The sequence below is a fragment of the Chiloscyllium plagiosum genome, chromosome 1, assembly GCF_004010195.1.
Source record: "Chiloscyllium plagiosum isolate BGI_BamShark_2017 chromosome 1, ASM401019v2, whole genome shotgun sequence".
In the NCBI taxonomy this organism is placed as follows: domain Eukaryota; kingdom Metazoa; phylum Chordata; class Chondrichthyes; order Orectolobiformes; family Hemiscylliidae; genus Chiloscyllium; species Chiloscyllium plagiosum.
In genome coordinates, this window is record NC_057710.1 from 89,761,565 (window position 1) to 89,783,845 (window position 22,281).

The 22,281-nt window shown below is 39.7% G+C and overlaps 1 protein-coding gene across 7 annotated transcripts in view; it reads left to right on the plus strand.

The window, feature by feature from the left end:
- Nucleotides 1-22,281, plus strand: part of LOC122550525 (tyrosine-protein kinase Tec-like) — a 151,436-nt gene that overhangs the window by 72,786 nt on the left and 56,369 nt on the right. For all 7 annotated transcript variants that reach the window (XM_043691392.1, XM_043691430.1, XM_043691420.1 and 4 more), the window contains 4 exons: nt 4,675-4,803; nt 7,261-7,298; nt 10,606-10,835; nt 18,127-18,192. In XM_043691392.1, coding sequence (XP_043547327.1) covers nt 4,675-4,803; nt 7,261-7,298; nt 10,606-10,835; nt 18,127-18,192 — 463 coding nt within the window. The remainder of the gene's footprint in view (nt 1-4,674; nt 4,804-7,260; nt 7,299-10,605; nt 10,836-18,126; nt 18,193-22,281) is intronic.

Sequence of the window (22,281 nt, forward strand, 5' to 3'; positions counted from 1 at the left end):
TTTCGGTATTTAATTCCCGCTTTCTCTCTATACTCCTTGATTCCTTTAGCTGCAAGGGCCACATCCAGCTCTTAAATATAAATAATAAACTGGCTCCAACAGCTTTCTTTGATAGAGAATTCAACAGGTTCACAACTCTGCATCAAGGCATTTTTCCTCATCTCTGAATGGCTTACCTTATTCTTAAACTGTGACCCCGAGTTCTGGACTTATCCAACTTTGGGATCATTCTTTCTGCATCTAGTCTGCTCAGTCTCATCAGGATTCTATATATCTCTGAGATTCCGACCCCTCTACCCCCATTCTTCTAAATTCCAGCAAGAATAAGCTCCGTCGGTCCAGTTTTTCTGCACATGTCTGTCTTACCATTCTGGAAATTAATCTGATGAGCCTTCGCTGGACTCACTCAATAGCAAGAATGTCCTTCCTCAGACTAGGAGACCAAAACTGCCCACAATACTCAAATACACATCACCAAGGCCTTGTATAACTGCAGCAAAACATCCGTACTCCTGTACTAAGATCCTCTCACTATGAAGACGAGCATGCAGTTAGCTTTCCTCACTGCCTGCTGCATCTGCATGCCAATCTTCAGCGACTGTACCACCATGACCCCAGATCTTGTTGCACCTCATCTTTTCCTAAACTGCCACCTTTCAGATAATTGATCAAAGTGGATAACTTCGCATTTGTCCATATTATGTTGCATTTGCCAAGTATTTGCCCACTTAGCCAACCTGTCCAAGTCACCTTGCAGCCTCCTAGCATCCTCCTCACTGCCACCTAGCTTAGTGTCACCTGTGAATTTGGAGATATTGCATTCAATTCTTTTGTCCAAATTGTTAATGTATGTAGTGAACAGCTGAAATTCCAGCACTTAACCCTGTGGTACCCTACTCGTCTCTGCCTTCCACTGTGAAAAGGATCCATTTATTCGAACAGTCTGCTTCCTGTCTGTCAACCAGTTCTCTATTCACATCAATACATTACCACTGATACCATGAGCTTTAATTTTGCTTAACAATCTTTTTTGTGGAACCTTGTCAAAAGCCTTTTGAAAGTCCTGATTCACCATTGTCCATTCTACTGGTCCCATCCTCAAAAAATTCCAGAAGGCTTGTCAAGCATGACTTCCTTTTAGTGAATCCATGCTGAATTGGACTGACTCGGCCACTGCTTTCCAAATACTCAGTTATTACGTCCTTGTTAGTTAACTCCAACATTTTCCCCACCATTGATGTCAGGCTAATTGGCCTATAATTCTCAGTTTTGTCTTTCCCTTAATTTTAAAAAGTGAGGTTGCATGAGCTACCTTCTATCATTTGGAAGTCTTTCAGAGTCTATAGAATGCTGGAAAATGATCACCACTGCATACGCTATTTCTAGGGTCACTTAATTACCCTAGGATGCAGGGTATTAGGCCCCAAGAGCTTCATTGCATCAATTTCCCCAGTGCCATTTCCCGTCTAATAGGAATTTCCTTCCGTTCCTCCTTTATGCTTTACCCTTTGTATCCGAGCATTTCTGGAAGGTTGTTTGTGTCCTGCTTAGTGAAGACGCATAAAAATGGATAAATCCCCAGGACCTGATCAGGTGTACCCTAGAACTCTGTGGGAAGCTAGGGAAGTGATTGCAGGGCCTCTTGCTGCGATATTTGTATTACCAATAGTCACAGGTGAGGTACCGGCAGACTGAAGGTTAGCTAACGTGGTTCCACTATTTAAGAAAGGTGGTAAGGACAAGCCAGGGAACTATAGACCAGTGAGCCTGACATCATTGGTGTGCAAGTTGTTGGAGGGAATGCTGATGTATTTGGAAAGGCAAGGACTGATTTGGGGATAGTCAGCATGGCTTTTTGCACAGGAACTCATATCTCTCAAACTTGATTGAGTTTTTTGAAAAGGTAACAAAGAGGATTGATGAGGGCAGAGTGGTAGACATGATCCATATGGACTTTAGTAAGGCATTCAACAAGGTTCCCCATGGGAGACTGGTTAGCAAGGTTAGATCTCATGGAATATAGGGAGCACTCGCTATTTGGATACAGAACTCGCTCAAAGATAGAAGAAAGAGGATGGTGGTGGAGATGTTTTTCAGATTGGAGCCTGTGACGGGTGATGTGCCACAAGGATCGATGCTGGGTCCACTACTTTTCGTCATTTGTATAAATGATTTGGATGTGAACATAACAGGTATAATTAGGAAGTTTGCAGATGACACTAAAATTGGAGGTGTAGTGGAGAGAGAAGAGGGTTACCTCAGATTACAATGGGATCTTGATCAGATGAGCCAATGGGCTGAGGAGTGGCAGATGGAGTTTAATTTAGATAAATGTGAGGTGCTGCATTTTGGAAAAACAAATCTTAGCAGGTCTTACACACTTAATGGTAATGTCCTTCAGAGTGTTGCTGAACAAAGAAACCTTGAAGTGCAGGTAAGTAGGATAGTGAAGAAGGTGTTTGGTATGCTTACCTTTATTGGTCAGAGTATTGAGTACAGGAGTTGGAAGGTCATGTTGTGGCTATACAGGACATTGGTTAGGTCACTTTTGAAACATTGTGTGCAATTCTGGTCTCCTTCCTATTGGAAGGATGTTGTGAAACTTGAAAGGGTTCAGAAAAGATTGACCAGGATGCTGCCAAGATTGGAGGATTTGAGCTATAGGGAGAAGTTGAATAGGCTGGGGCTGTTTTCCCTGGACTGTCTGAGGTTGAGGGGGGTGATCTTATAGAGGTTTATAAAATCATGAGGGGCATGGACAGGGTAATTAGATGAAGTCTTTTCCCTGGGTGGGGTAGTCCAGAACTAGAGGGCATAGGTTTAGGGTGAGAGGGGAAAGATATAAAAGAGACTTAAGGGGCAACGTTTTCGCGCAGAGGGTGGTACATGTATGGAATGAGCTGCTAGAGGAAGTGGTGGAGGCTGGTACAATTGCAACACTTAAAAGGCATCTGGCTGGGTATATGAATAGGAAGGGTTTGGAGGGATATGGGCCAGGTGCTGGCAGGTGGGACTAGATTGGGTTGGGATATCTGCTCGGCATGGACGAGTTGGACCGAAGGGTCTGTTTCCATGCTGTACATCTCTATGACTAAGACACATACAAAGTATTTGTTCAACTGATCTGCAATCTGTTTAGTCCATTATGAATTCACCTGATTCTAACTGTAAGAAACCTACTTTTGTCTTCAACAGTCTTTTTCTCTTCACATAACTATAGCAGCATTTGCAGTCAGTTTTTATGGCTTCCACAAGTTTACTTTCATTTTCCAATTTCCCTCTTTTGAATTAAACCCTTTTCTTCTTCCTCTGCTGAATTTTAAATTTCTCCCAGTCTTCAGGTTTGCTGCTTTTTCTGCATCCTCTTTGGTTTCATCACAATCTCTGATTTCCCTTAAATAAAAACCAAAATAACTGTGGGTGTTATAAATCAAAAACAGAAATTGCTGGAAACACTCAGCAGGCCTGGCAGTATCTGTGAAGAGAAATCATAGTTAATGTTTTGGGTCTGGTGACACTTCCTCAGAACATTCTGAGGAAGTGTCATTGGACCCAAAATGTTAACTCTGATTTCTCTTCACAGCTGTTGCCAGACCTTCTGAGGTTTCCCAGCAAGCCCTGATTTCCCTTGTTAGCCATGGTTGAGCCACCTTCCCTGTTTAACTCTTATGCCAGACAGGGATGTCCATGTGTTCTTTAAGTTTTTGTCATTGCTGATCCTTCGTCAACCCCTGAAGTATCCTTGGCCAACTATTCTAGCTAATGCATGCCTCATACCACCAAAGTTAGCTTTCTTTAAGTTCAGGAACCTAGTCTCAGATTTAACTGTGTCATTTTCTATCTTAATGAAGAATTCTACCATATTATGGACAAGCTTCCCCAAAGGATCTTGCACCACAAGGTTGCTCTTAGTCCCCTCTCTCACGACACAATACCCAGTCTAGGATGGCTTACTTTCTAGTTAGTCTTTTGACATATTGGTTGAGAAAACCATCCCCCGTACATTCTAGGAAATTCTCCTCCATTACTTTGCTGCCAGTTTGGCTAGTCCAATCAATATGTAGATTGAAGTCACCAATAACATTCATGGAGACAGGGTAGCTCAGTGGTTAGCACTGCTGCCCCACAGGGCCAGGGACCTGATTTTGATTCCAGTCTTGGGCCACTGTCTGTGTAGACTTTGTATACTTTCCCAAAATCTACGTGGGTTTCCTCCCATAGTCCAAATATGTACATGCTAAATTACCCATAGTATCCAAGAATGTGCAGGCTAGTGTATTAGCCATGAGAAATTCAGAGTTACAGGAATAGGGTAGGGGTGTGGTTCTGGATGGGTTGCTCTTTGGAGGGTCAGTGTGGACCCGATAGACCCGATACAGCCTATTTCCAGACTGTGGGGATTCTATGATTTTATGATTCATAAAGATGATATGCTTTGTTCATTCAGTTGGAAACTTCATGAACATGCTCATGTTTTCAATTTTGACTTAGGATTTTAAAGAAATTACTCTTTAATTCTGCATTCAGCCTTTGTCATCTATTGTGATCATTGGACTGAGACAAGATCAGATTATTTTCAATTTAGAAGCTATTTTCCTTAACTGAGCTTGTGATTGAGCCAGCAATCATCATTCTTTAAAATGAATTTCTGCCTGTTTTTCTTTTTAAAATTAGAAATAAGAAATAATGACTTAATAATACCAAAATATCATCCAAAATTCTGGGCAGAAGGAGTATGGCAATGCTGTAGACAAGCAGACAAACTTGCTCCAGGCTGTGAAGAATATAACCTCTTTGGAGATAGTAAGTATTGCTTTTCTTATTTCTGACAATTAAAGTTTTATTTTTCAGAAGATTATCAAGCACTTAATTTGCTGCAGAAGCAGGTTTGGTTTTGTTGTGGTTGCAGCGGGGTGGGCTTGCAATAGAGCATGGGGACATTCTGGTAAAATGGGTTTTTGGTTTGCAGCAATCAGCAAGATTGTTGAGTTGGGACCAATCTTGCTCAAAAACCTCGGGTTAAGTGGACAGAAACTGGTTGGGCTGCAAAGGCCATTGAAGAATCATGGACGGAGGAGGCTTACCATAAGACCATATGGTAAAGGATGAGAATTAGGCCATGTGGCTGATAGAGTCTGGTCCACAATTTGATCACGGCTGATATATTTCTCAGCCCATTTCCTGCCTTCTCCTCTTCAACTTTGATTGCCTTACTAATCAAATTCCAGGATGTGAGTTTGCTCACTGAGCTGGAAGGTTTGGTTTCAGGCATTTTGTCACCATACTTAGTAACATAATCAGTGAGCCTCCAGTGAAGTGCTGGTGTTATGTCCCTATTTCTGTTTGTGTTTAGTTTTCAAAACTTGCTTGTCAAAATCCTATTAATCTATCTTAAATACACTCAGTGACATGCACTGTACAGCCTTTTGTGGCAAAGTGTTTCACAAAATCACTGCCCACTGGCTGAAGAAATTTCTCCTTATCTCAGTTCTAAAGGGGCATCCTTTTACTCTGAGGCTGTGTCCTTGAATCCTAGAGAATCGACGTTTCAGGCATAAGCCCTTCTTCAGGAACCCGAAAAAATTCTCCTGTACCTTGGATGCTGCCTGACCTGCTGCGCTTTTCCAGCAACACATTTTCAGCTCTGATCTCCAGCATCTGTAGTCCTCACTTTCTCCTTGAATCCTCGTCTTTCCTACCAGTGGAAACATTTTTAGATTAGATTAGGTTACTTACAGTGTGGATACAGGCCCTTAGGCCCAACAAGTCCGCACTGACCCTCCAAAGAACAGCCCACCCAGACCCATTCCCCTACATTTACCCCTTCACCTAACACTCCGGGCAATTTAGCATGGTCAATTCACCTAATCTGCACATTTTTGGACTGTGGGAAGAAACCGGAGCACCCGGAGGAAACCTTGAGGAAACCCACGCGAACACGGGGATAATGTGCAAACTCCACACACAGTTGCCTGAGGCGGGAATTGAACCCAGGTCTCTGGCGCTGTGAGGCAGCAGTGCTAGCCACTGTGCCACCATGCTGCCCACTGTCTACTCTATCTAGGCCTCTCAATATTCTATAAGTTAATTAGATCCCCTCCACCTTTTAAACTCCATCGAATACAGACCTAGAGTCCTCAACCACTCTTCATATGACAAGGCCTCAGCCATTCTTTTAAACCTTCGCTGGACCCACCCCAAGGCCAGCACATCCTCCTTTAGACATCGGGCCCAAATCTGCACACTTTATTCCAAACGCAATTTGACCAGAGTGATATACAGCCTCAGCAGTCCATCCCCATTCTTATATTCTCGCCCTCTTGAAATGAGTGCTAACATTGCATTTGCCTTCCTAACTGCCAACTGAGCCTGCATATTAACTTTGATAGAATCCTGAGCTAGGACTCCCGAGTCCCATTGTGCTTCAGATTTCCAGTCTTTCCTCATTTAGAAAATAGTCTACACCTCTATTCTTCCTAACAAAGTGCATTATCTCAAAGTTTCGCCTTAAGCCCCCTAATCAAGTCTGCCTTATTACAAATCGCCAAATCCTAGTAGGCTGACCACAAGCGGCTCCAAAAAAACCACCTAGTGATTCCATGAATCCCTTTTATTGAGTATTGCAATTGTGTTTCTTACATACCTTTTCTATCTCCTGATCTATTTTCTGTCCCACATCTGACTACTGCTTGGAGACCTGTACATAATGTAGGGATGGGCAATAAATGCTGGCCAGCCACCAGCGTCCATATTCCATGCGTGCATACAGTTTTAAAATTTCATGATATGGATGTGAGCGACTTATCAGATACTCACCAACAGCTCACTTCTTTCTCTATAATAAAGCAAGAACCAATTCCTAGAGGATGAAAGAGTATTAAAAGCTAAGCAAAGGGGCACCTTTTCCTATCCTCATCTAACTTCCATGATCAGTAAAATGTTGTATTCACACTGTTTTGTTAATGAGTGGTAAGGACTTGAACCCTGGCCTTCTAGAGTAGAGATACTATCACTACATATCCACAAGGTCTGTTTATGATCATATAACTTGGAACTACAAAGGATACTTGCAATTTTTTGGTTTTCTTTGTAAAAGGGGGATGCTTCAAGCAGTGTAGTGTACTGGCTGGCTTGCTGTAAATGCCAGTGTATGCATTAAGATGCATCACTTCAAACAAATATGTTTCTAAGTCAGCTTTTTTATAAATTTCTGGAGGTTGCTGTAATGTCTGTCTTGAAATTTATTTTTTTACTTTTTAGTTACTCGAAAGCCACTTCCTCCAACACCAGATGATATGGTAAGGTATTACAAAAATAATAATTGAGTCTGCTATTAATTTACTGTAATATTCACTGCTGTATTAATGGTTTATTTGAAGTATGAACAATAATACCAATACATTTAGTAATGAAAGCTAACTGTCAACTCATTAATCATTTGCTATAATTGAGCAAAACTGTTCCAGCATTTCTTGCAGGCTGATCTATATTCAGGTATTATGGTATTTTCCTCACAAAAATGACAATATTTATTGAAACTCAGAAGGGGTACCTGAAAAAGTGCCTGTTTCAAATATTGTACCCTGAACAGAACTCGTGCAGAGACTTTGAAGATTTGATTTGATGTAAGTTTTTTAAAATTATGATTGCAGTACATCTTGGACTCAACCTCCAAATTATCATGTGACTGAATATTAATTTTTTTCAGAGGACAGGTAGTTAACTGTAAGATTATGATCTTGGGCAGATCATGCTTTTGCACTGTTGGAAATGATTATAATTGATCTGTTTTAATAGTTAAAAGCTGAAACTGTGTTGCTGGAAAAGCGCAGGAGGTCAGGCAGCATCCAAGGAGCAGGAGAATCGACGTTTCAGGCATGAGCCCTTCTTCAGGAATGAGGAAAGTGTGTCCAGCAGGCTAAGATACCTGAAAAATTATCTTGCTGGACACACTTTCCTCATTCCTGAAGAAGGGCTCATGCCCAAAACGTCGATTCTCCTCCTTGGATGCTGCCTGACCTGCTGTGCTTTTCCAGCAATACATTTTCAGCTCTGATCTCCAGCATCTACAGTCCTCATTTTCTCCTTTAATAGTTAAAATGCAAGAATATACTCGTAATACTGTGAAGAGAATACTCTTGGCTTACTGGAGATCAAAAACTGAAAATGACTCAAAATTGCAAACTTAATTTTCCTAACTGGTTACATGGAAGGATATTCTCATTATCAAGTTAATTGCACGTAGCTTGGTAACTTGCTTTTGGAATTATTATAACACAGTAATAGTTAGGCTGTTGCAAATCTTTGTAACCACAAAGCCATACCTCGTTTCAGTTTGTATAATTATTGCATTTAACTCCATTTCAAAATTAGAGTTAAAGATTACACTGCATTTTGTCACACATTTTAAAATGATGTATAATAGATCTGTATTTAACTCTGTTAATTAGTAATAATTAATTACTTCCTTGTTTAAAAATGGTTTCTTTAGTTGAAGTTCAATGTATGTAATTGTGGAATTTATTTCCTTGCATCTACCTGTCTATATGATCGAGCTGTGCTTTTCACAAGTCTTGCAGTCGTCAATTCTTATTCATCCAGTGCTGTCTTCTTTTCTTCTCTAACTGATCCATAAATGTATGTGAGTTCAGATAATTTATATTAAATGATCAAAATAATAAGAAAGTTCTCACAAGATAAATTTAATTCTCTGAAGTTTGGGTATCATTGTTTGAGTTTTTCCTGAATCTGTGGCTGTTCTCTTTAGTTGGCTCAGTTCTTACCAAAAAAAGACTAACACAAAAGTGGCCGTTCCCCCCCTCTTTAAAAATGATCTGACTACCTGTTCTAACTAGATTTGTATTCTTTTATTTCATGACCACCTTTTAATAGAATAATCTAAATGCCTTTAATGGATGAGATTTTTACAAGATTATGATGCTTTGGGGCTGTCTCTTTAATTGAAGGTAAAATTGGGAGATGAAGAGAGACATTTGATCTGTTTCAAGTTCTCCCAATAATAAATTTCATTTATATTAAACTAGAAAGAGTTCATACAACATGGTGGCAAGTATAGTGAGCCAACAGCATTGCTCAGCAACTTAAAAAAAAAATTATTTAAATTAGAAACTTGATTGTAGCACTGCAACTGGTTCATCACTGTCATATCAGAAATTGCCTGCTTGAGTTGTGTAACTTTTAGTTCTGCACCAGTCTTCAAAGAAAACCAATGGCAGTTTCACCTTCAGACTTCAGTGCAATGTTGTGTTTTGTCCTGCAGTCTTTCTCCTATTGCCTCATTTGGCCTTTGTTAAATGACCTCAAAGCAAGAACTCCCTTCCACCTATGAGTTAAAAATCCATGTTGTAACATGGTATTTTTGGAGAGGATTGAACCATGCTCGAAGATTATGGTTTCTGAGAAGCAACATGTCAAATTTAGAATTTTCATTGTAAACTGAGTTATGCCTCAAATCTATCTGAGGATGATCAGAAGAATCCAGCAAAACAATGATTGACTTTGGAAAACCAGTTTCATATGACAATGAATTTGATTGTGCCTGGAGTTCATGTAGTATGGACAAAAAGCCAGACATTTTTAATAACTGAAGCAGAGAAAAGGCAAAGACATGTGATTTCTTGGACATTGGAGCTCTCACAGTGTGAACAAAAAAAAACCAGATTGATGCAGATATGAAGCAATTAATGCAGAGAGCTGAGTCTTTGTGCATGAGAAACCTGTTGGTACAATAGCCAAGATACTTGGCCAGAATGTAGTACACAGTAACTGAAGACTTTGCCAAAAGCTGCATAGATGCACAGCATATGCCAATGAATAAAGACATGTCTTAGAGAAGGTCTTTTGAAGAAGGTCTAAAAGCAGGAACATAGGGAGAAACTAGAGGAGGAAGCAGGCAAACCAATGAGGTACCAGCCAGACACACAGGGAAACATTTCAGAAATTTGCAAAAGCAGTGACATGTACGCGAAATGGACGAGTGCATGACCAAAATGAAGGAGGTGGATCAAGATGAAAAAAGTACATAGGACTAATTCACATGATAAAATCTTAATGGAACAGGTCAAGTCTGTTAACAAACCAGAAGCTTTTACAACACAAGAGATCATCTGTCCCAACAAGCCTTGGCAGGCCTTAACTGAGAGGGAAGATTAATACAGATGTCAGGGCCAACTGTTATGAACAGGGCCTTCTGTTTTTTGCAGGGAATGTGGATGTTTATCCTTGCGCTTATCGGAAACACACTGTTATAAGTGTCAGGACTGAAATGATCCTTTTATTATATTTCAAAATTTGACTAACTTAAGTAAAACTCTAGTTGACATTTATTTGAGTATAAACAAACATGAAAAAAAATCAAGCACTTTTTCTTTTGATATAATTATGATGAGGTGTAAATCGTAACTGACTAGATGGCATGTGGGTGCCTTGATACCTTAAATGTTCTGTTAACGAAAAATACTTTGCAACCTAATGTAACTCATGACCAGACTTATTTTTAAGGCTTAATTTCATAATTTTAAGCAGATTTGGAGAGTGTCTTATTAACAGAATGTATCTTGCATTCTAATTTATATTATTTAACAGCTATCTAACAATCCACGAAGATATGTTTATAAGCCTCAATCACCCCTACCACGACCTGAAGATGAAGATTATGATGATGAGGAAGAGGAGGAGGAGGAGGAGGAGATGGTTTTAGCAATGTATGATTTTGAAGCATTAGAGGCCCATGATCTAAGCTTAGTAAAGGGTGAAGAATATGTCCTGATACAAAAATGTGACGTGCATTGGTGGAAAGCAAGAGATAAGAATGGGTAAGTACCTTCTGGTTCTTGTCGCTCAGTGTAGTCGAGCATAGTATAAAATAAAAGTAACTGAGAAACTCTGTTGCTGTAATACCGGAAACGCTGCAAGTATCTGTACTGAAAAGTAACTTTGTGTTCTGGAATTGCAGTTCTTCTAATTTTCATTATTGTAGTTTCAAGAATTTTTTTGCACATTTTCTTTGTGCTTGTTTCATTCATGACTCTCAAGCCAGTCTTTCTATATTTAACTTGCTGTGCCTGATTTGATGTTGAATTCATTATTTCAATCTAATCTTGCCAGCTTAGAAAGTGCTGCTAATCAATGACTCTGCAGTCTAATTTAGGCGATAAATTGTTGTTTACCTTTTCACACAGGTTCCGGAAGTAGGGCAGAGCACACTGCCTATTTTGGCTGGCAGGATCCTACACTGCAAAAAACCTATATGAAGTCTGGAGGCAGGACTAATTAATAGTGTTGGTGATAAAGTTAGGCCCATTGTTGCTGTTATGCTCTGAAGTTGAGCACAATAAGTCACTGATGTTAGCAACTATACTGGTATGAGGATTGGCTGTTAATAAAAAGAGAGAAGGAATAACATTTCATATTGCTGTTTCCATGGCCACTGTTTATTTTGTTGAAAATGTTTGAAATTGATATTATTAGAATTTAGTTTGAGGGACTGTTAATGATAGACCCCTTGCTGAGATAGTTATATCATCAATAGTCAGCGGTGAGGTGCTGGAAGACTGGAGGTTGGCTAATGTGGTGCCACTGTTTAAAAATGGTGGTAAGGACAAGCCCAGAACCTAAAGAGCAGTGCGCTAGACATGGGTGGTGGGTAAATTATTGGAGGGAATCCTGAGGGACAGGATGTACATGTGTTTGGAAAGGCAAGGACTGATTAGGGATGGTCAACATGGCTTTGTGTGTGGGAAATCATGTTTCACTAACTTGATTGAGTTTTTGTGAAGAAGTAATAAAGTGGATTGATGAGGGCAGAGCAGTGGATATGATTTATATGGGCTTCAGTAAGGCATTCGACAAGGTTCCCCTTTGGAGACTGATTAGCAAGGTTAGATCTCATGGAATACAGGGAGAATTAACCATTTGGATATAGAACTGGCTCAAAGGTAGAAGACAGAGGGTGGTGGTGGAGGGTTGTTTTTCAGACAGGAGGCCTGTGACCAGCGGAGTGCCACAATGATCAGTGCTAGGTCCACTACTTTTCGTCATTTATATAAATGATTTGGAAGTGAGTATAAGAGGTCCAGTTAGTAAGTTTGCAGATGACACTAAAGTTGGAGGTGTAGTGGACAGCAAAGAGGGTTACCTCAGATTACAACAGGATCTGGACCAGATGGGCCAATGGGCTGAGAAGAGTTTAATTCAGATAAATGCGAGGTGCTGCATTTTGGGAAAGCAATACTGTTGAAATATTGCGTGCAATTCTGGTCTCCTTTCTATCAGAAGGATGTTGTGAAACTTGAAAGGGTTCAGAAAAGATTGACAAGAATGTTGCCAGGGTTGAAGGAATGAGCTATAGGGAGAGGTTGAATAGACTGGTACTGTTTTCCCTGGTGCGTCGGAGGCTGAGGGATGATCTTATAGAGGTTTATAAAATCATGAGGGGCATGGATAGGATAAATAGGCAAAGTCTCTCCCCTGGAGTCCAGAACGTGAGGGCATAGGTTTAGGGTGAGAGGGGAAAGATATAAAAGAGACCTAAGGAGCAACTTCTTCACACAGAGGGTGGTACATGTATGGAATGAGCTGCCAGAAGAAGTGGTTGAGGCCAGTACGATTGCAACATTTAAAAGGCATCTGGATGTGTTGCTGATTAGGAAGGGTTTGGAGGGATATGGGCTGCGTGCCGGTAAGTGAGACTAGATTAGGTTGGGATATCTGGTTGGCATGGACGAGTTGGACCAAAGGGTCTGTTTCCGTGCTGTACGTCTCTATGACTCTAATGATTTGAGATTTTTTGAATACAAAAAAGTCATCTTTACTGTCTGTCCCACTCTCTCTTTCCAGGTGTTAGTTTTAACTATGTTGCATATATGAATATGTGACGAAAAAATCATAGTTGTTATAGCACAGAAGAAAGCTATTCAGCCTGCCATGTCCATGCCAACTCTGCAAGCGCACTCTCCCAACCGGTCCCACTTGCCCACCTTTTCCTGCAAACGTTTTCTCTTCTGAAATTATCTAATTCTCTTTTGAAAGCCTTGATTGAATCTGCTTCCAATACACACAGGCATTCAATTCTAGACCTTAACCATTCATTCCTTAAACATATCTCACCTCATATTGCATTGGTTCTTTTGTCAGTTCCCTTAAATTAATATCCTCTGGCTCTTGACCTTACCACCAGTTTTTCTGTGTTCATCCGTACAGACCCTCGTGATTTTTAACACTTTCATCAAATTATCTCTTAATCTTATTCGTAGTCAGAGAGTCAAGAGTTTTACAACACGTAAAGTGGTCTTTGGCCCGTAACCTTGTATACTATGGCATTGCAAATGCTCATCCAAACACTTAAATGTTGTGAGGCTTCCTGCCTCTGCTATCCTTTCTAGCGGTGAGTTCCTGATAACGCCACCCGAGTGCAAGTAATTGGCCTGAAATCACCTGTCAATTTCCTGTTCTTGTCCTTAAAACTATGCCCCCCTGCATTGTTATCATCCTACTACTTGGGAGAAGTTTCTTTCTAAGCCACTCAATTTTATACACCTCAGTAAAGATCCCCCTCAGTCTTCTCTGCTTTAAGAAAAACAACACCAAACTATCTAATCTCTCTTCATAGTTAAAATTCTCCAGCCCAAGAAAACTAATTACTAGTTTTTCCACTGGTCTCCATGACTTGAGTCCCTCATCCTGACATCTATTCATGTAATCTCTTCCCTCTCTGATGCTTTCTAATATCTTTACATCCTTCCTAATGATGCCCAAAATTTTATTCAGTTTTCCAGTTGAGGTCAATTATAAAGATCAGTTGCAAGCTGCAGAGTGGGATAAGTGAAACCCATTTGGGTATGAATTTTACGGAACAGTCTTATAAATTTTACGAGAGACATTCAAATGTTGGTCCTCATTTTTGACTTAAAAATCTAGTGTAGTCCTCAATCCCCAAGTCGATCGCTTGTATCAACCTTCAGGTAAGTCTTTAAATGGGTGTACTGCACTCCCATACAAAAGAGTTGGGAGGTTCTTCAGTTTGTACAAGTCAGCAACTACCGAGTGAAATTTGAAATCGGGGTCTTGCAGCAAAATGTGACAGACAGATCACAAGGGCTGAAACCACTAGATGTGTAGCCAAAAAGGCATGTTCTTACTTTTTTAAAATGCTTTTAGATGACCCTCAAAAATCTCCTGACCTACTGCCCTGACAATGCTTGTTACCTGCAGTCTCCAGGACCTATTTTCATTTGAACAGATCTTGTGTGCTAGTCAAATGGGCACGATAGACTGATTTTTTTTGTTGCTAGAATCTGGTAAACTGCAGTTGGGTCCTCCTTTGGCATCCATATCTCAGAAGATGGAAACAAACCCTGAACCTAATGTGGAAAGGTTGGACCCATACTTATTGGAGTTCAGAAGATTGAAAAGTTATCTTATTAAAGCATATAAGATTCTGAGGAGACTTTGCAGAATATATGCTTTAAGGAGAGATGATGGCATAGTGGACTGTTAATCCAGAGACCCAGATAATGTTGTGGGGACCCAGGTTTGAATCCTACCATAGTAATGATGGAATTTGAATTCAAAAAAATCTGGAATTAAGAGTCTGATGATGATCATGATTCCTTTGCCAATTTTTGGAAAAATCCATCTGATTCACTAATGTCCTTCAGGGAAGGAATCTTTCATCCCTACCTGGTCTTGCCTACATGTGTCTCCAGACCCACAGCAATGTGGTTGACTATTAACTGCACTCTGGGCAAATAGAGATGGACAATAAATGCTGGCCTAGCCTAAAAGGCCCTCATCCCATGAATAGATAATAAAAAAGCATGAACATATTCCCTGTTAGGAATCCAAAGCTAGAGGGCACAGTTTAAAAATAGTAGGTCTCCTATTTAAGATGCAGATAAGGCGGAATTTCTGTCTTCAGGTGGTTGTTAATCTTTGAAATTCTTAGGCAGAGAGCAGTGGGATATATTCATTGCTGTATTAGGCAGGATTTTCATCTACAAGGTTATGGGGTGTAAGTAAGAAAGTGGAGTTCGAGGTATAATCTGATGACCCTTTATTGCATGGTGGAGCAGCTTTGAGGGGTCAAATGACTTACCCATGCTTCTACTGTTTACATTGTCATTGCCTTTACTGTTTCCAAAGACCATTTGACTGGGTATGAATCCCTGATGATTCTGCATCCAAAATAATGGGAGAAACAGCCTTAACAATAAGTTTTGGAAATTATCTTAAGCATTGCAGAGTCTCATAGACAACATTAATACTGTTGAGTTTGTTTGAAACAATTTAAGATTCGAACCATGGAATTTCCTGACAGGGAGCCAATGGTGAGCAACAGAACATGCTGACTACTTGTGAATACAATTCATGACTACTTATTTTTCTCTATCCTTTTCCTCTTCATTTATTTAACTGAATTACTTACACATCTCTTACAGTTTCAGTTCTGATAATGACCCAAAGCACTTAGTGAATATTCCTGTAACTACTGAATATTTCCAGCATTTTCTTTTTTACTCCAAAGGCAAAGCCTGCTATTTCTTGTAGAGATTTTTTGTTTTATTCTTTACTGTAGTTTTCCAGTTTGTATTTTCACTACTTTTTGTAGTCGAGCTACCATGGTAGAAATTCCCATGATTGCTTCATGTGCTAGGACAGAAGTGGTATAGTCAATAATTTGGATGTGTGATTAAGTATCTCATGATTTAGATCACCATGATAGGATTTATTGAAATGATCATAGTTTTGGTAGAATACAAGAGAACCTATGAGAGGAATCTTATTTTATTTAAAAATATAAAATTAACTATTTAAACTTGCAATATTTCTCTTGTCTCTTCTTATCATATTCTTAAGAATGTAAAATATAGGAGGAAAAGTTAGTGATTCTGTTTCAGCCCATCAAGGTTGAAATGATAACCCTCAACTCTACTTTACTTTTTTTTCATCGTAACCCTTGATTCCCTTACTAATTAAAAATCTCAGCCTTGACTATAATTAACAGCTCAGCCTCTACAACCCTCTGTGGTTTAGAAAAAGTCAGTGGATTCACTGCCCTTTGAGAGAAGAAATTCATAGAAAATCGAACAATACAGCGTAGAACAGGCCCTTCGGTCCTCAATGTTGCAGCGACCTGTGAACTAATCTAAGCCCAGCCCCATACACTATCCCATCTTCATCCATGCGCTTATCCAAGGATTGTTTAAATCTCCTTACTGTGACTGAGTTAACTACAAAGGCATTCCATGCCCTTACCACTCTGAGTAAAGAACTTGCCTCTGACATCTGTCTTAAATCTATCACCCCTCAATTTGTAGCTATGCCCCCTCGTACAAGCTGACATCATCATCCTAGGAAAAAGACCACCACTCTCTAATCCTATCACCCTGTCTAATCCTCTGATCATCTTGTATGTCTCTTTCAAATCCCCTCTTAGCCTCCTTCTTTCCAATGAGAACAGACCCAAGTGTCTCAGCCTTTCCTTATAAGACCTTCCCTCCAGACCAGGTGACATCCTGGTAAATCTCCTCTGCACCTTTTCCAATGCTTCCACGTCCCTCCTGTTATGGGACGACCAGAACTGTATGCAATAATCTAAGTGCGGCCGCACTACTGTTTTGAACAGTTGCAGCTTGGAAATTCTTCCTCATCTCTGTCCCAGATGAGCACCTCCTTGGTCTGAGATTGTTTTGTCTGCTTCTAGACTTTCCCACAAGGGAAAACACCTCTCAGCAACTAACCTGTTAGGTACCCTAAGAATTTTATGTATTTCAATAAGATTGCCCCTCATTCTTCTAAACTCCAATAAGTTCAAGACCAGTCTACTCAAGTGTCTTTTTAAAAAAAGTTTCACCATACCTAGAATCAACCTAATGAGCCTCCACTGAATTGCATTCAGTACCAATCTATCTTCAGATAAATGAACCAAAATCATGCCCAATTTTCCAGTTGTAGTCTGACTAGTGCCTTGTTTAGTTTTAACAAGACTTCCCTATTTTTATACTCCATTTCTTGTCAAATAACGTCAACAGTCCAGTTGTCTTTTCAAATACTTGTTGAATTTAGAAGCTAAGTATGCATAAGGACCCCAAATCCCTCTGTGCTGAAGCTTTCTGCAGTCTATCCCCATTTATATAGTAATAATCACTTCTATTCTTCTTACAAAGTGAATGACCTGCCATTTTCCTCTACATTATATTCCATATGTCAAAGTTTTGCCTGTATACTTAATCTGTCTACATTCCTCTACAGACTTTGTCAACCTCACATTTGACTTGCCATCTAGTCTTGTGTCATGCGCAAACTTGATGAGAGTGCATTCATTTTTGTTAATTGGGTTGTTAACATATATTGTAAATAGTTGAGGCCCTAGTACTGATTCTTGTGAAGCTCCACCACTTCGAGATTGCCAACGTTAAAGTACCCTCTTTTTCCCAACTCTCTCTATTAGTCAGCCAATCCACTATCCATGCTAATATTTTACCCCTAACACTTTGGGCTCTTATTACATAGCCTTACATGCTATTGAATGCATTTTGTCAGTCCAAATATAGTACATTTACTAGTTATTCTTTATCTATCCTTTCTTCATGGGAATTCAATTACATTTTATTGGAAGAGTTAAACAGCTAAAAGTTACTATTCACATTGCTTCTGAGAGTTACAGGTGAAAATTAGAAAATTATTTGATGAATTTGCCAAATCCAAATTTAGCCAAGGAAATTAGAACTGCTTGTCTATCTGGAATGATGATTCATTGTACACACTAAAATTTCATCTTTATTTATTTATACAGTTCTTTGAATCTATCTGGCGCTTAACAATTTGTATGAATTTCTTTCAATGATGTAAGAAAGTGGATGCTGCCATTCCCATTCTCCTAATGTGAAAAGCTAATGTGTGCTCACAAGCATGGCTGTAGTGTAACTTTGGTCTAGCTGAAGGGCTTATCCCCGAAATGTCGATTCTGCTGCTCCTCGGATGCTGCCTGACCTGCTGTGCTTTTCCAGCATCACACTTCGCAGAGTGCTCAAGTAGAGCAATGTAAAATGTAAGCAAATATTAATAAGACTCCTGACACAATTATGGATATATTCTATTTTTCAGACATGAGGGCTACATACCAAGCAATTATGTAACAGAGAAGAAATCCAACAATTTAGAAAAATATGAGTAAGTTAAACAGTCTTCCAAATTATAATTACAACAATTGTTTTAACCTGAAACTTATGAATTTGCAGTCTTGATGAACTGGCAAAAATTGTATACGTCAAATGCTGCAATGTTTGCTGTATTATTCTATCCAATTATTATACTTTTAAATTTATTTATTTCAATATAAATATCTTGTTCAATTGACTGGCCACACAAAATATCAGCAATTGGTTCAATTTCAAGTCAATTTCTCCTCAAATACCACTGTCTACCATGAGGTCTGAGTAGTCAGTTGAGGGTGTTAGTGAGAAGGCTCTGTGCTAGTAAGTTTTAGTTGAGGCAATTTCATAGAATCCTTACAGTGTGTAAACAGGCCATTTGGCCCACCAACTCCACACCGACCCTCTGAAGAGTAATCCACCTAGACTCATTCCCCTACCCTATTACTCCATATTTCCCTGACTAATGCACCTAACCTACACTCCCCTGAGCGCTATGGCAATTTAGCATGGTCAATTCACCTAAACTGCACATAAAGAAAAGTTGCTCCATATGGAGCAAACCATCCTCTGCTGTTTGCTCAATGTCTCCTTGAGCTGCTTTCCTGGGCAGCACACTGGATGAGTGGTTAGCACTGCTGCCAGGATTCCAGGTTCGATTTCGGCCTTGGGCGACTGTCTGTGTGGAGTTTGCACATTCTCCCCATGTCTGCGTGGGTTTCCTCTGGGTGCTCCGGTTTCCTCCCACATTGCAAAATATGTGCAGGTCAGGTGAATTGGCCATGCTAAATTGTCCATAGTTGTTAGGTGCGTTAGTCAGAAAAGGGTGGGTTACTCTTTGGAGGGTCGGTGTGGACTTGTTGGGCCAAAGGGTCTGTTTCCACACTGAAGGGAATCGAATCTAGTCTAAGTCTAGAATCAACTTAATGAAGCTACACTGAACTGCTTCCAGTACCAATATGTCTTCAGATAAATGGACCAAAATCATTCACAATTTTCCAGTTGTGGTCTGAATGGTTTCTTATAGAGTTTTAACAAGACCTCACTATTTTTATGCTCCATTTCCCAAGTCTCATGAAGGCTGCTTGGCAAACACTGTTGCATTATTATTTGTAATTTATGCTGTAAATAAAGTATAACAGTGATATGTGTGTCCCCTGCATTATATTGTGTTTCGTATGTATTTTTACGTGGATTATGTAGACCTATTGACTATCTGGAATATTTGATCAATCGGCACACTCCTGGTCCCATAAGTGCCATACTGTGTATGTTTGAATTGTTCCATTGTGGTGTTAGTTACTCAAAGAATATGATTTTGGATGCATGGTGCTCGGTTTCAAGTTCTCCTCCAAAGAGTTGATTGCATAATGTAGATTGGCATTTCTACTTAGTACTAAGGGTGTGTTCTCTGTCAGGTAAGCAGTCCTTTATATGAGATGTTAAAACTGAAACCTACCTTGCCCTTGGTTGAATGCAAAACATCCCATGGCACTTTTTGTAGTGGAGTAGGTCTATCTTTTCAGTATACTGCATAACATTTATCACTTGACCATTGCTGTCTGTAGGACTTTGGTGTAAGAAAGTTGTCTGCTACAGTACAACAGTGATTGCACTTCAGAAGTACTTCATCGCCTTAAAGCATTTCAGAATCATTTTGAAGTCATAAAGGACATTATTTTGATATGTCTTTCTCATACATTCAAAAAATTGCATCAACAGTGTGTGTTACAATGCAGGAATGGTCACCATGATTCAATGATGCATACGCCGATGAACTTGTGATGTCACACCTGCATAATGTTAAATTGTTTTCAGTATGGAATTTGGGAAAGAGACTCTGTAAGCACCGAGAAAACTACAGCTCCAGAGTGTACAATAACTGCGACAGCAAACTGGCTACCAAACCGAAAACCAAGAATAGCATTTAAAGCTGTTGACTCAGGTTATTTTATTGTATGGACTCATGTTCCTCAAGTAGCAAATTTGTGGTCTCCGATTGAGAGGACAGTTAATGCAGAGAATGAACGGGACAGAATATCTGAATATAATAATTAACAAACTTGTACAATGGATATTTAAATGAAAAACTAATTATATTAGCACCAAGTATGAGATGCTAAGTTTTTTCAATTTTTTTCTTTCACGCCAGACTGAAGGAAATTAATTATCAAACAACATTGTTTTAAAGAGCTGCATTTCTGTACATGTGTGTTCATTGCCCCATCCAGAAATGGTTTTGCCAGAAATCATCAAAAGGATTGTTCTGAAAATCCTGTGACGTTCAGCAAGTCTCTAATCAATTTACAGCCAATGAAGTACTTCAAAAATGTGAAATGTAATGAGTGAGGGATAGGAGTGTCAAATAAAGGATACTATTCTAAAAGGGATTCTTCAGAAAGAATTGAGGATATATATACGTGGATCAATGAGGGTAGCAGGGCAGTTTGACAAAGTGATTGTTAGTGCATATGGATTCTGTGAAGTATGCATTAAGATAGTACAAAGGCAAGCAAGTTACAATGAACATTAAGGAGGAGAAAGTGAGGACTGCAGATGCTGGAGATCAGAGCTGAAAATGTGTTGCTGGAAAAGCGCAGCAGGTCAGGCAGCATCCAAGGAGCAGGAGAATCGACGTTTCGGGCATGAGCCCTTCTTCAGCCTGAAGAAGGGCTCATGCCCGAAACGTCGATTCTCCTGCTTCTTGGATGCTGCCTGACCTGCTGCGCTTTTCCAGCAACACATTTTCAGCTCTACAATGAACATTAACCAAACTCTGGTTCAGCCTTATTTGGAGTGTTTTATCAAATTCTGGGCGTTATGTATTATAGTTGGGGTGTGTTATGTTGGAACAGTGTCCCTTTAAGTGATGAGTCACGTGAAGTACTGGTGAGTCATCAGCCAGGTTTGTAGGCTTGATCAAATGTGTTTTGAGTGTACTGAATGCATAGCTGTGGAACAAAGCCTCCATATTAGTTTCCTTAAATGATTTTTTTTTAGTTCTGTCTGCAGCCAAGTAACTGTGCAGAATACTGGGCACCACACCTGAGAAGAGATATGAAGGTATTGAAGAGTGTGCAGAAAAGATGTATGAAATGGCTTATGAGATGAGAGACTTCAGTTAGGTGAATAGATTAACAAAGTTGATGCAAGAGATTTGACAGAGCTGCTCAAAAGCACAAGGGATCTCCATGGTGGACAGAAAGAAATTACTCCCATTGGTACAAAGGTTGAGAACCTGATGGCTCTGATTTATGTTGTTATGGATGGGGAGAGAGGGAAATGGAATTCTCCTCTTCTTTTCATAACAGAAGTGTTTTCTTATTTATTTTCCCTTTTAAAATAGATTGTGGCACCGCCCCCCCCCCCCCCCCCCCCCCCCCCCCAAAACCCTCTGTTAAGTCCAGTTTTTTAAATTAACCACAAAATGCTCTCAAGTGAAAATAAAAGTATGGTTTCTTCATGTATTCAAACCTGGACAATGATTGTTTGAGAATATAATACAACAAAATGAGCAGTCTATAAATACTAGCTATTCATTACTAGTGTTTAAAACTAGTCAATATATAATAATTTAAGATTCTGACTTCGGTTCAAAATTTATTTCATGTCTTGTTAAAATCACAGTGGATCATGTTCCAGGATACAAATGCTACAGGAAGGATAGAAAGGGAGGCAAGAGAGGAGGGGGAGTGACATTTTTGATAAGGGATAGCATTACAGCTGAGGGAGGATATTCCTGGAAATACATCCAGGGAAGTTATTTGGGTAGAACTGAGAAATAAGAAAGAGATGATCACCTTATTGGGATTGTACTATAGACTCCCTAATAGTCAGAGGGAAATTGAGAAACAAACTTGTAAGGAGATCTCAACTATCTGGAAGAATAATAGGGTGGTTTTGGTAGGGGATTTTAACTTTCCAAACATCGATTGGGACTGCCATAGTGTTAAAGGTTTAGATGGAGAGGTATTTGTTAAGTGTGTACAAGACAATTTTCTGATTCAGTATGTGGATGTACCTACTAGAGAAGGTGCAAAACCTGACCTACTCTTGGGAAATAAGGCAGGGCAGGTGACTGAGGTGTCAGTGGGGGAGCACTTTGGGG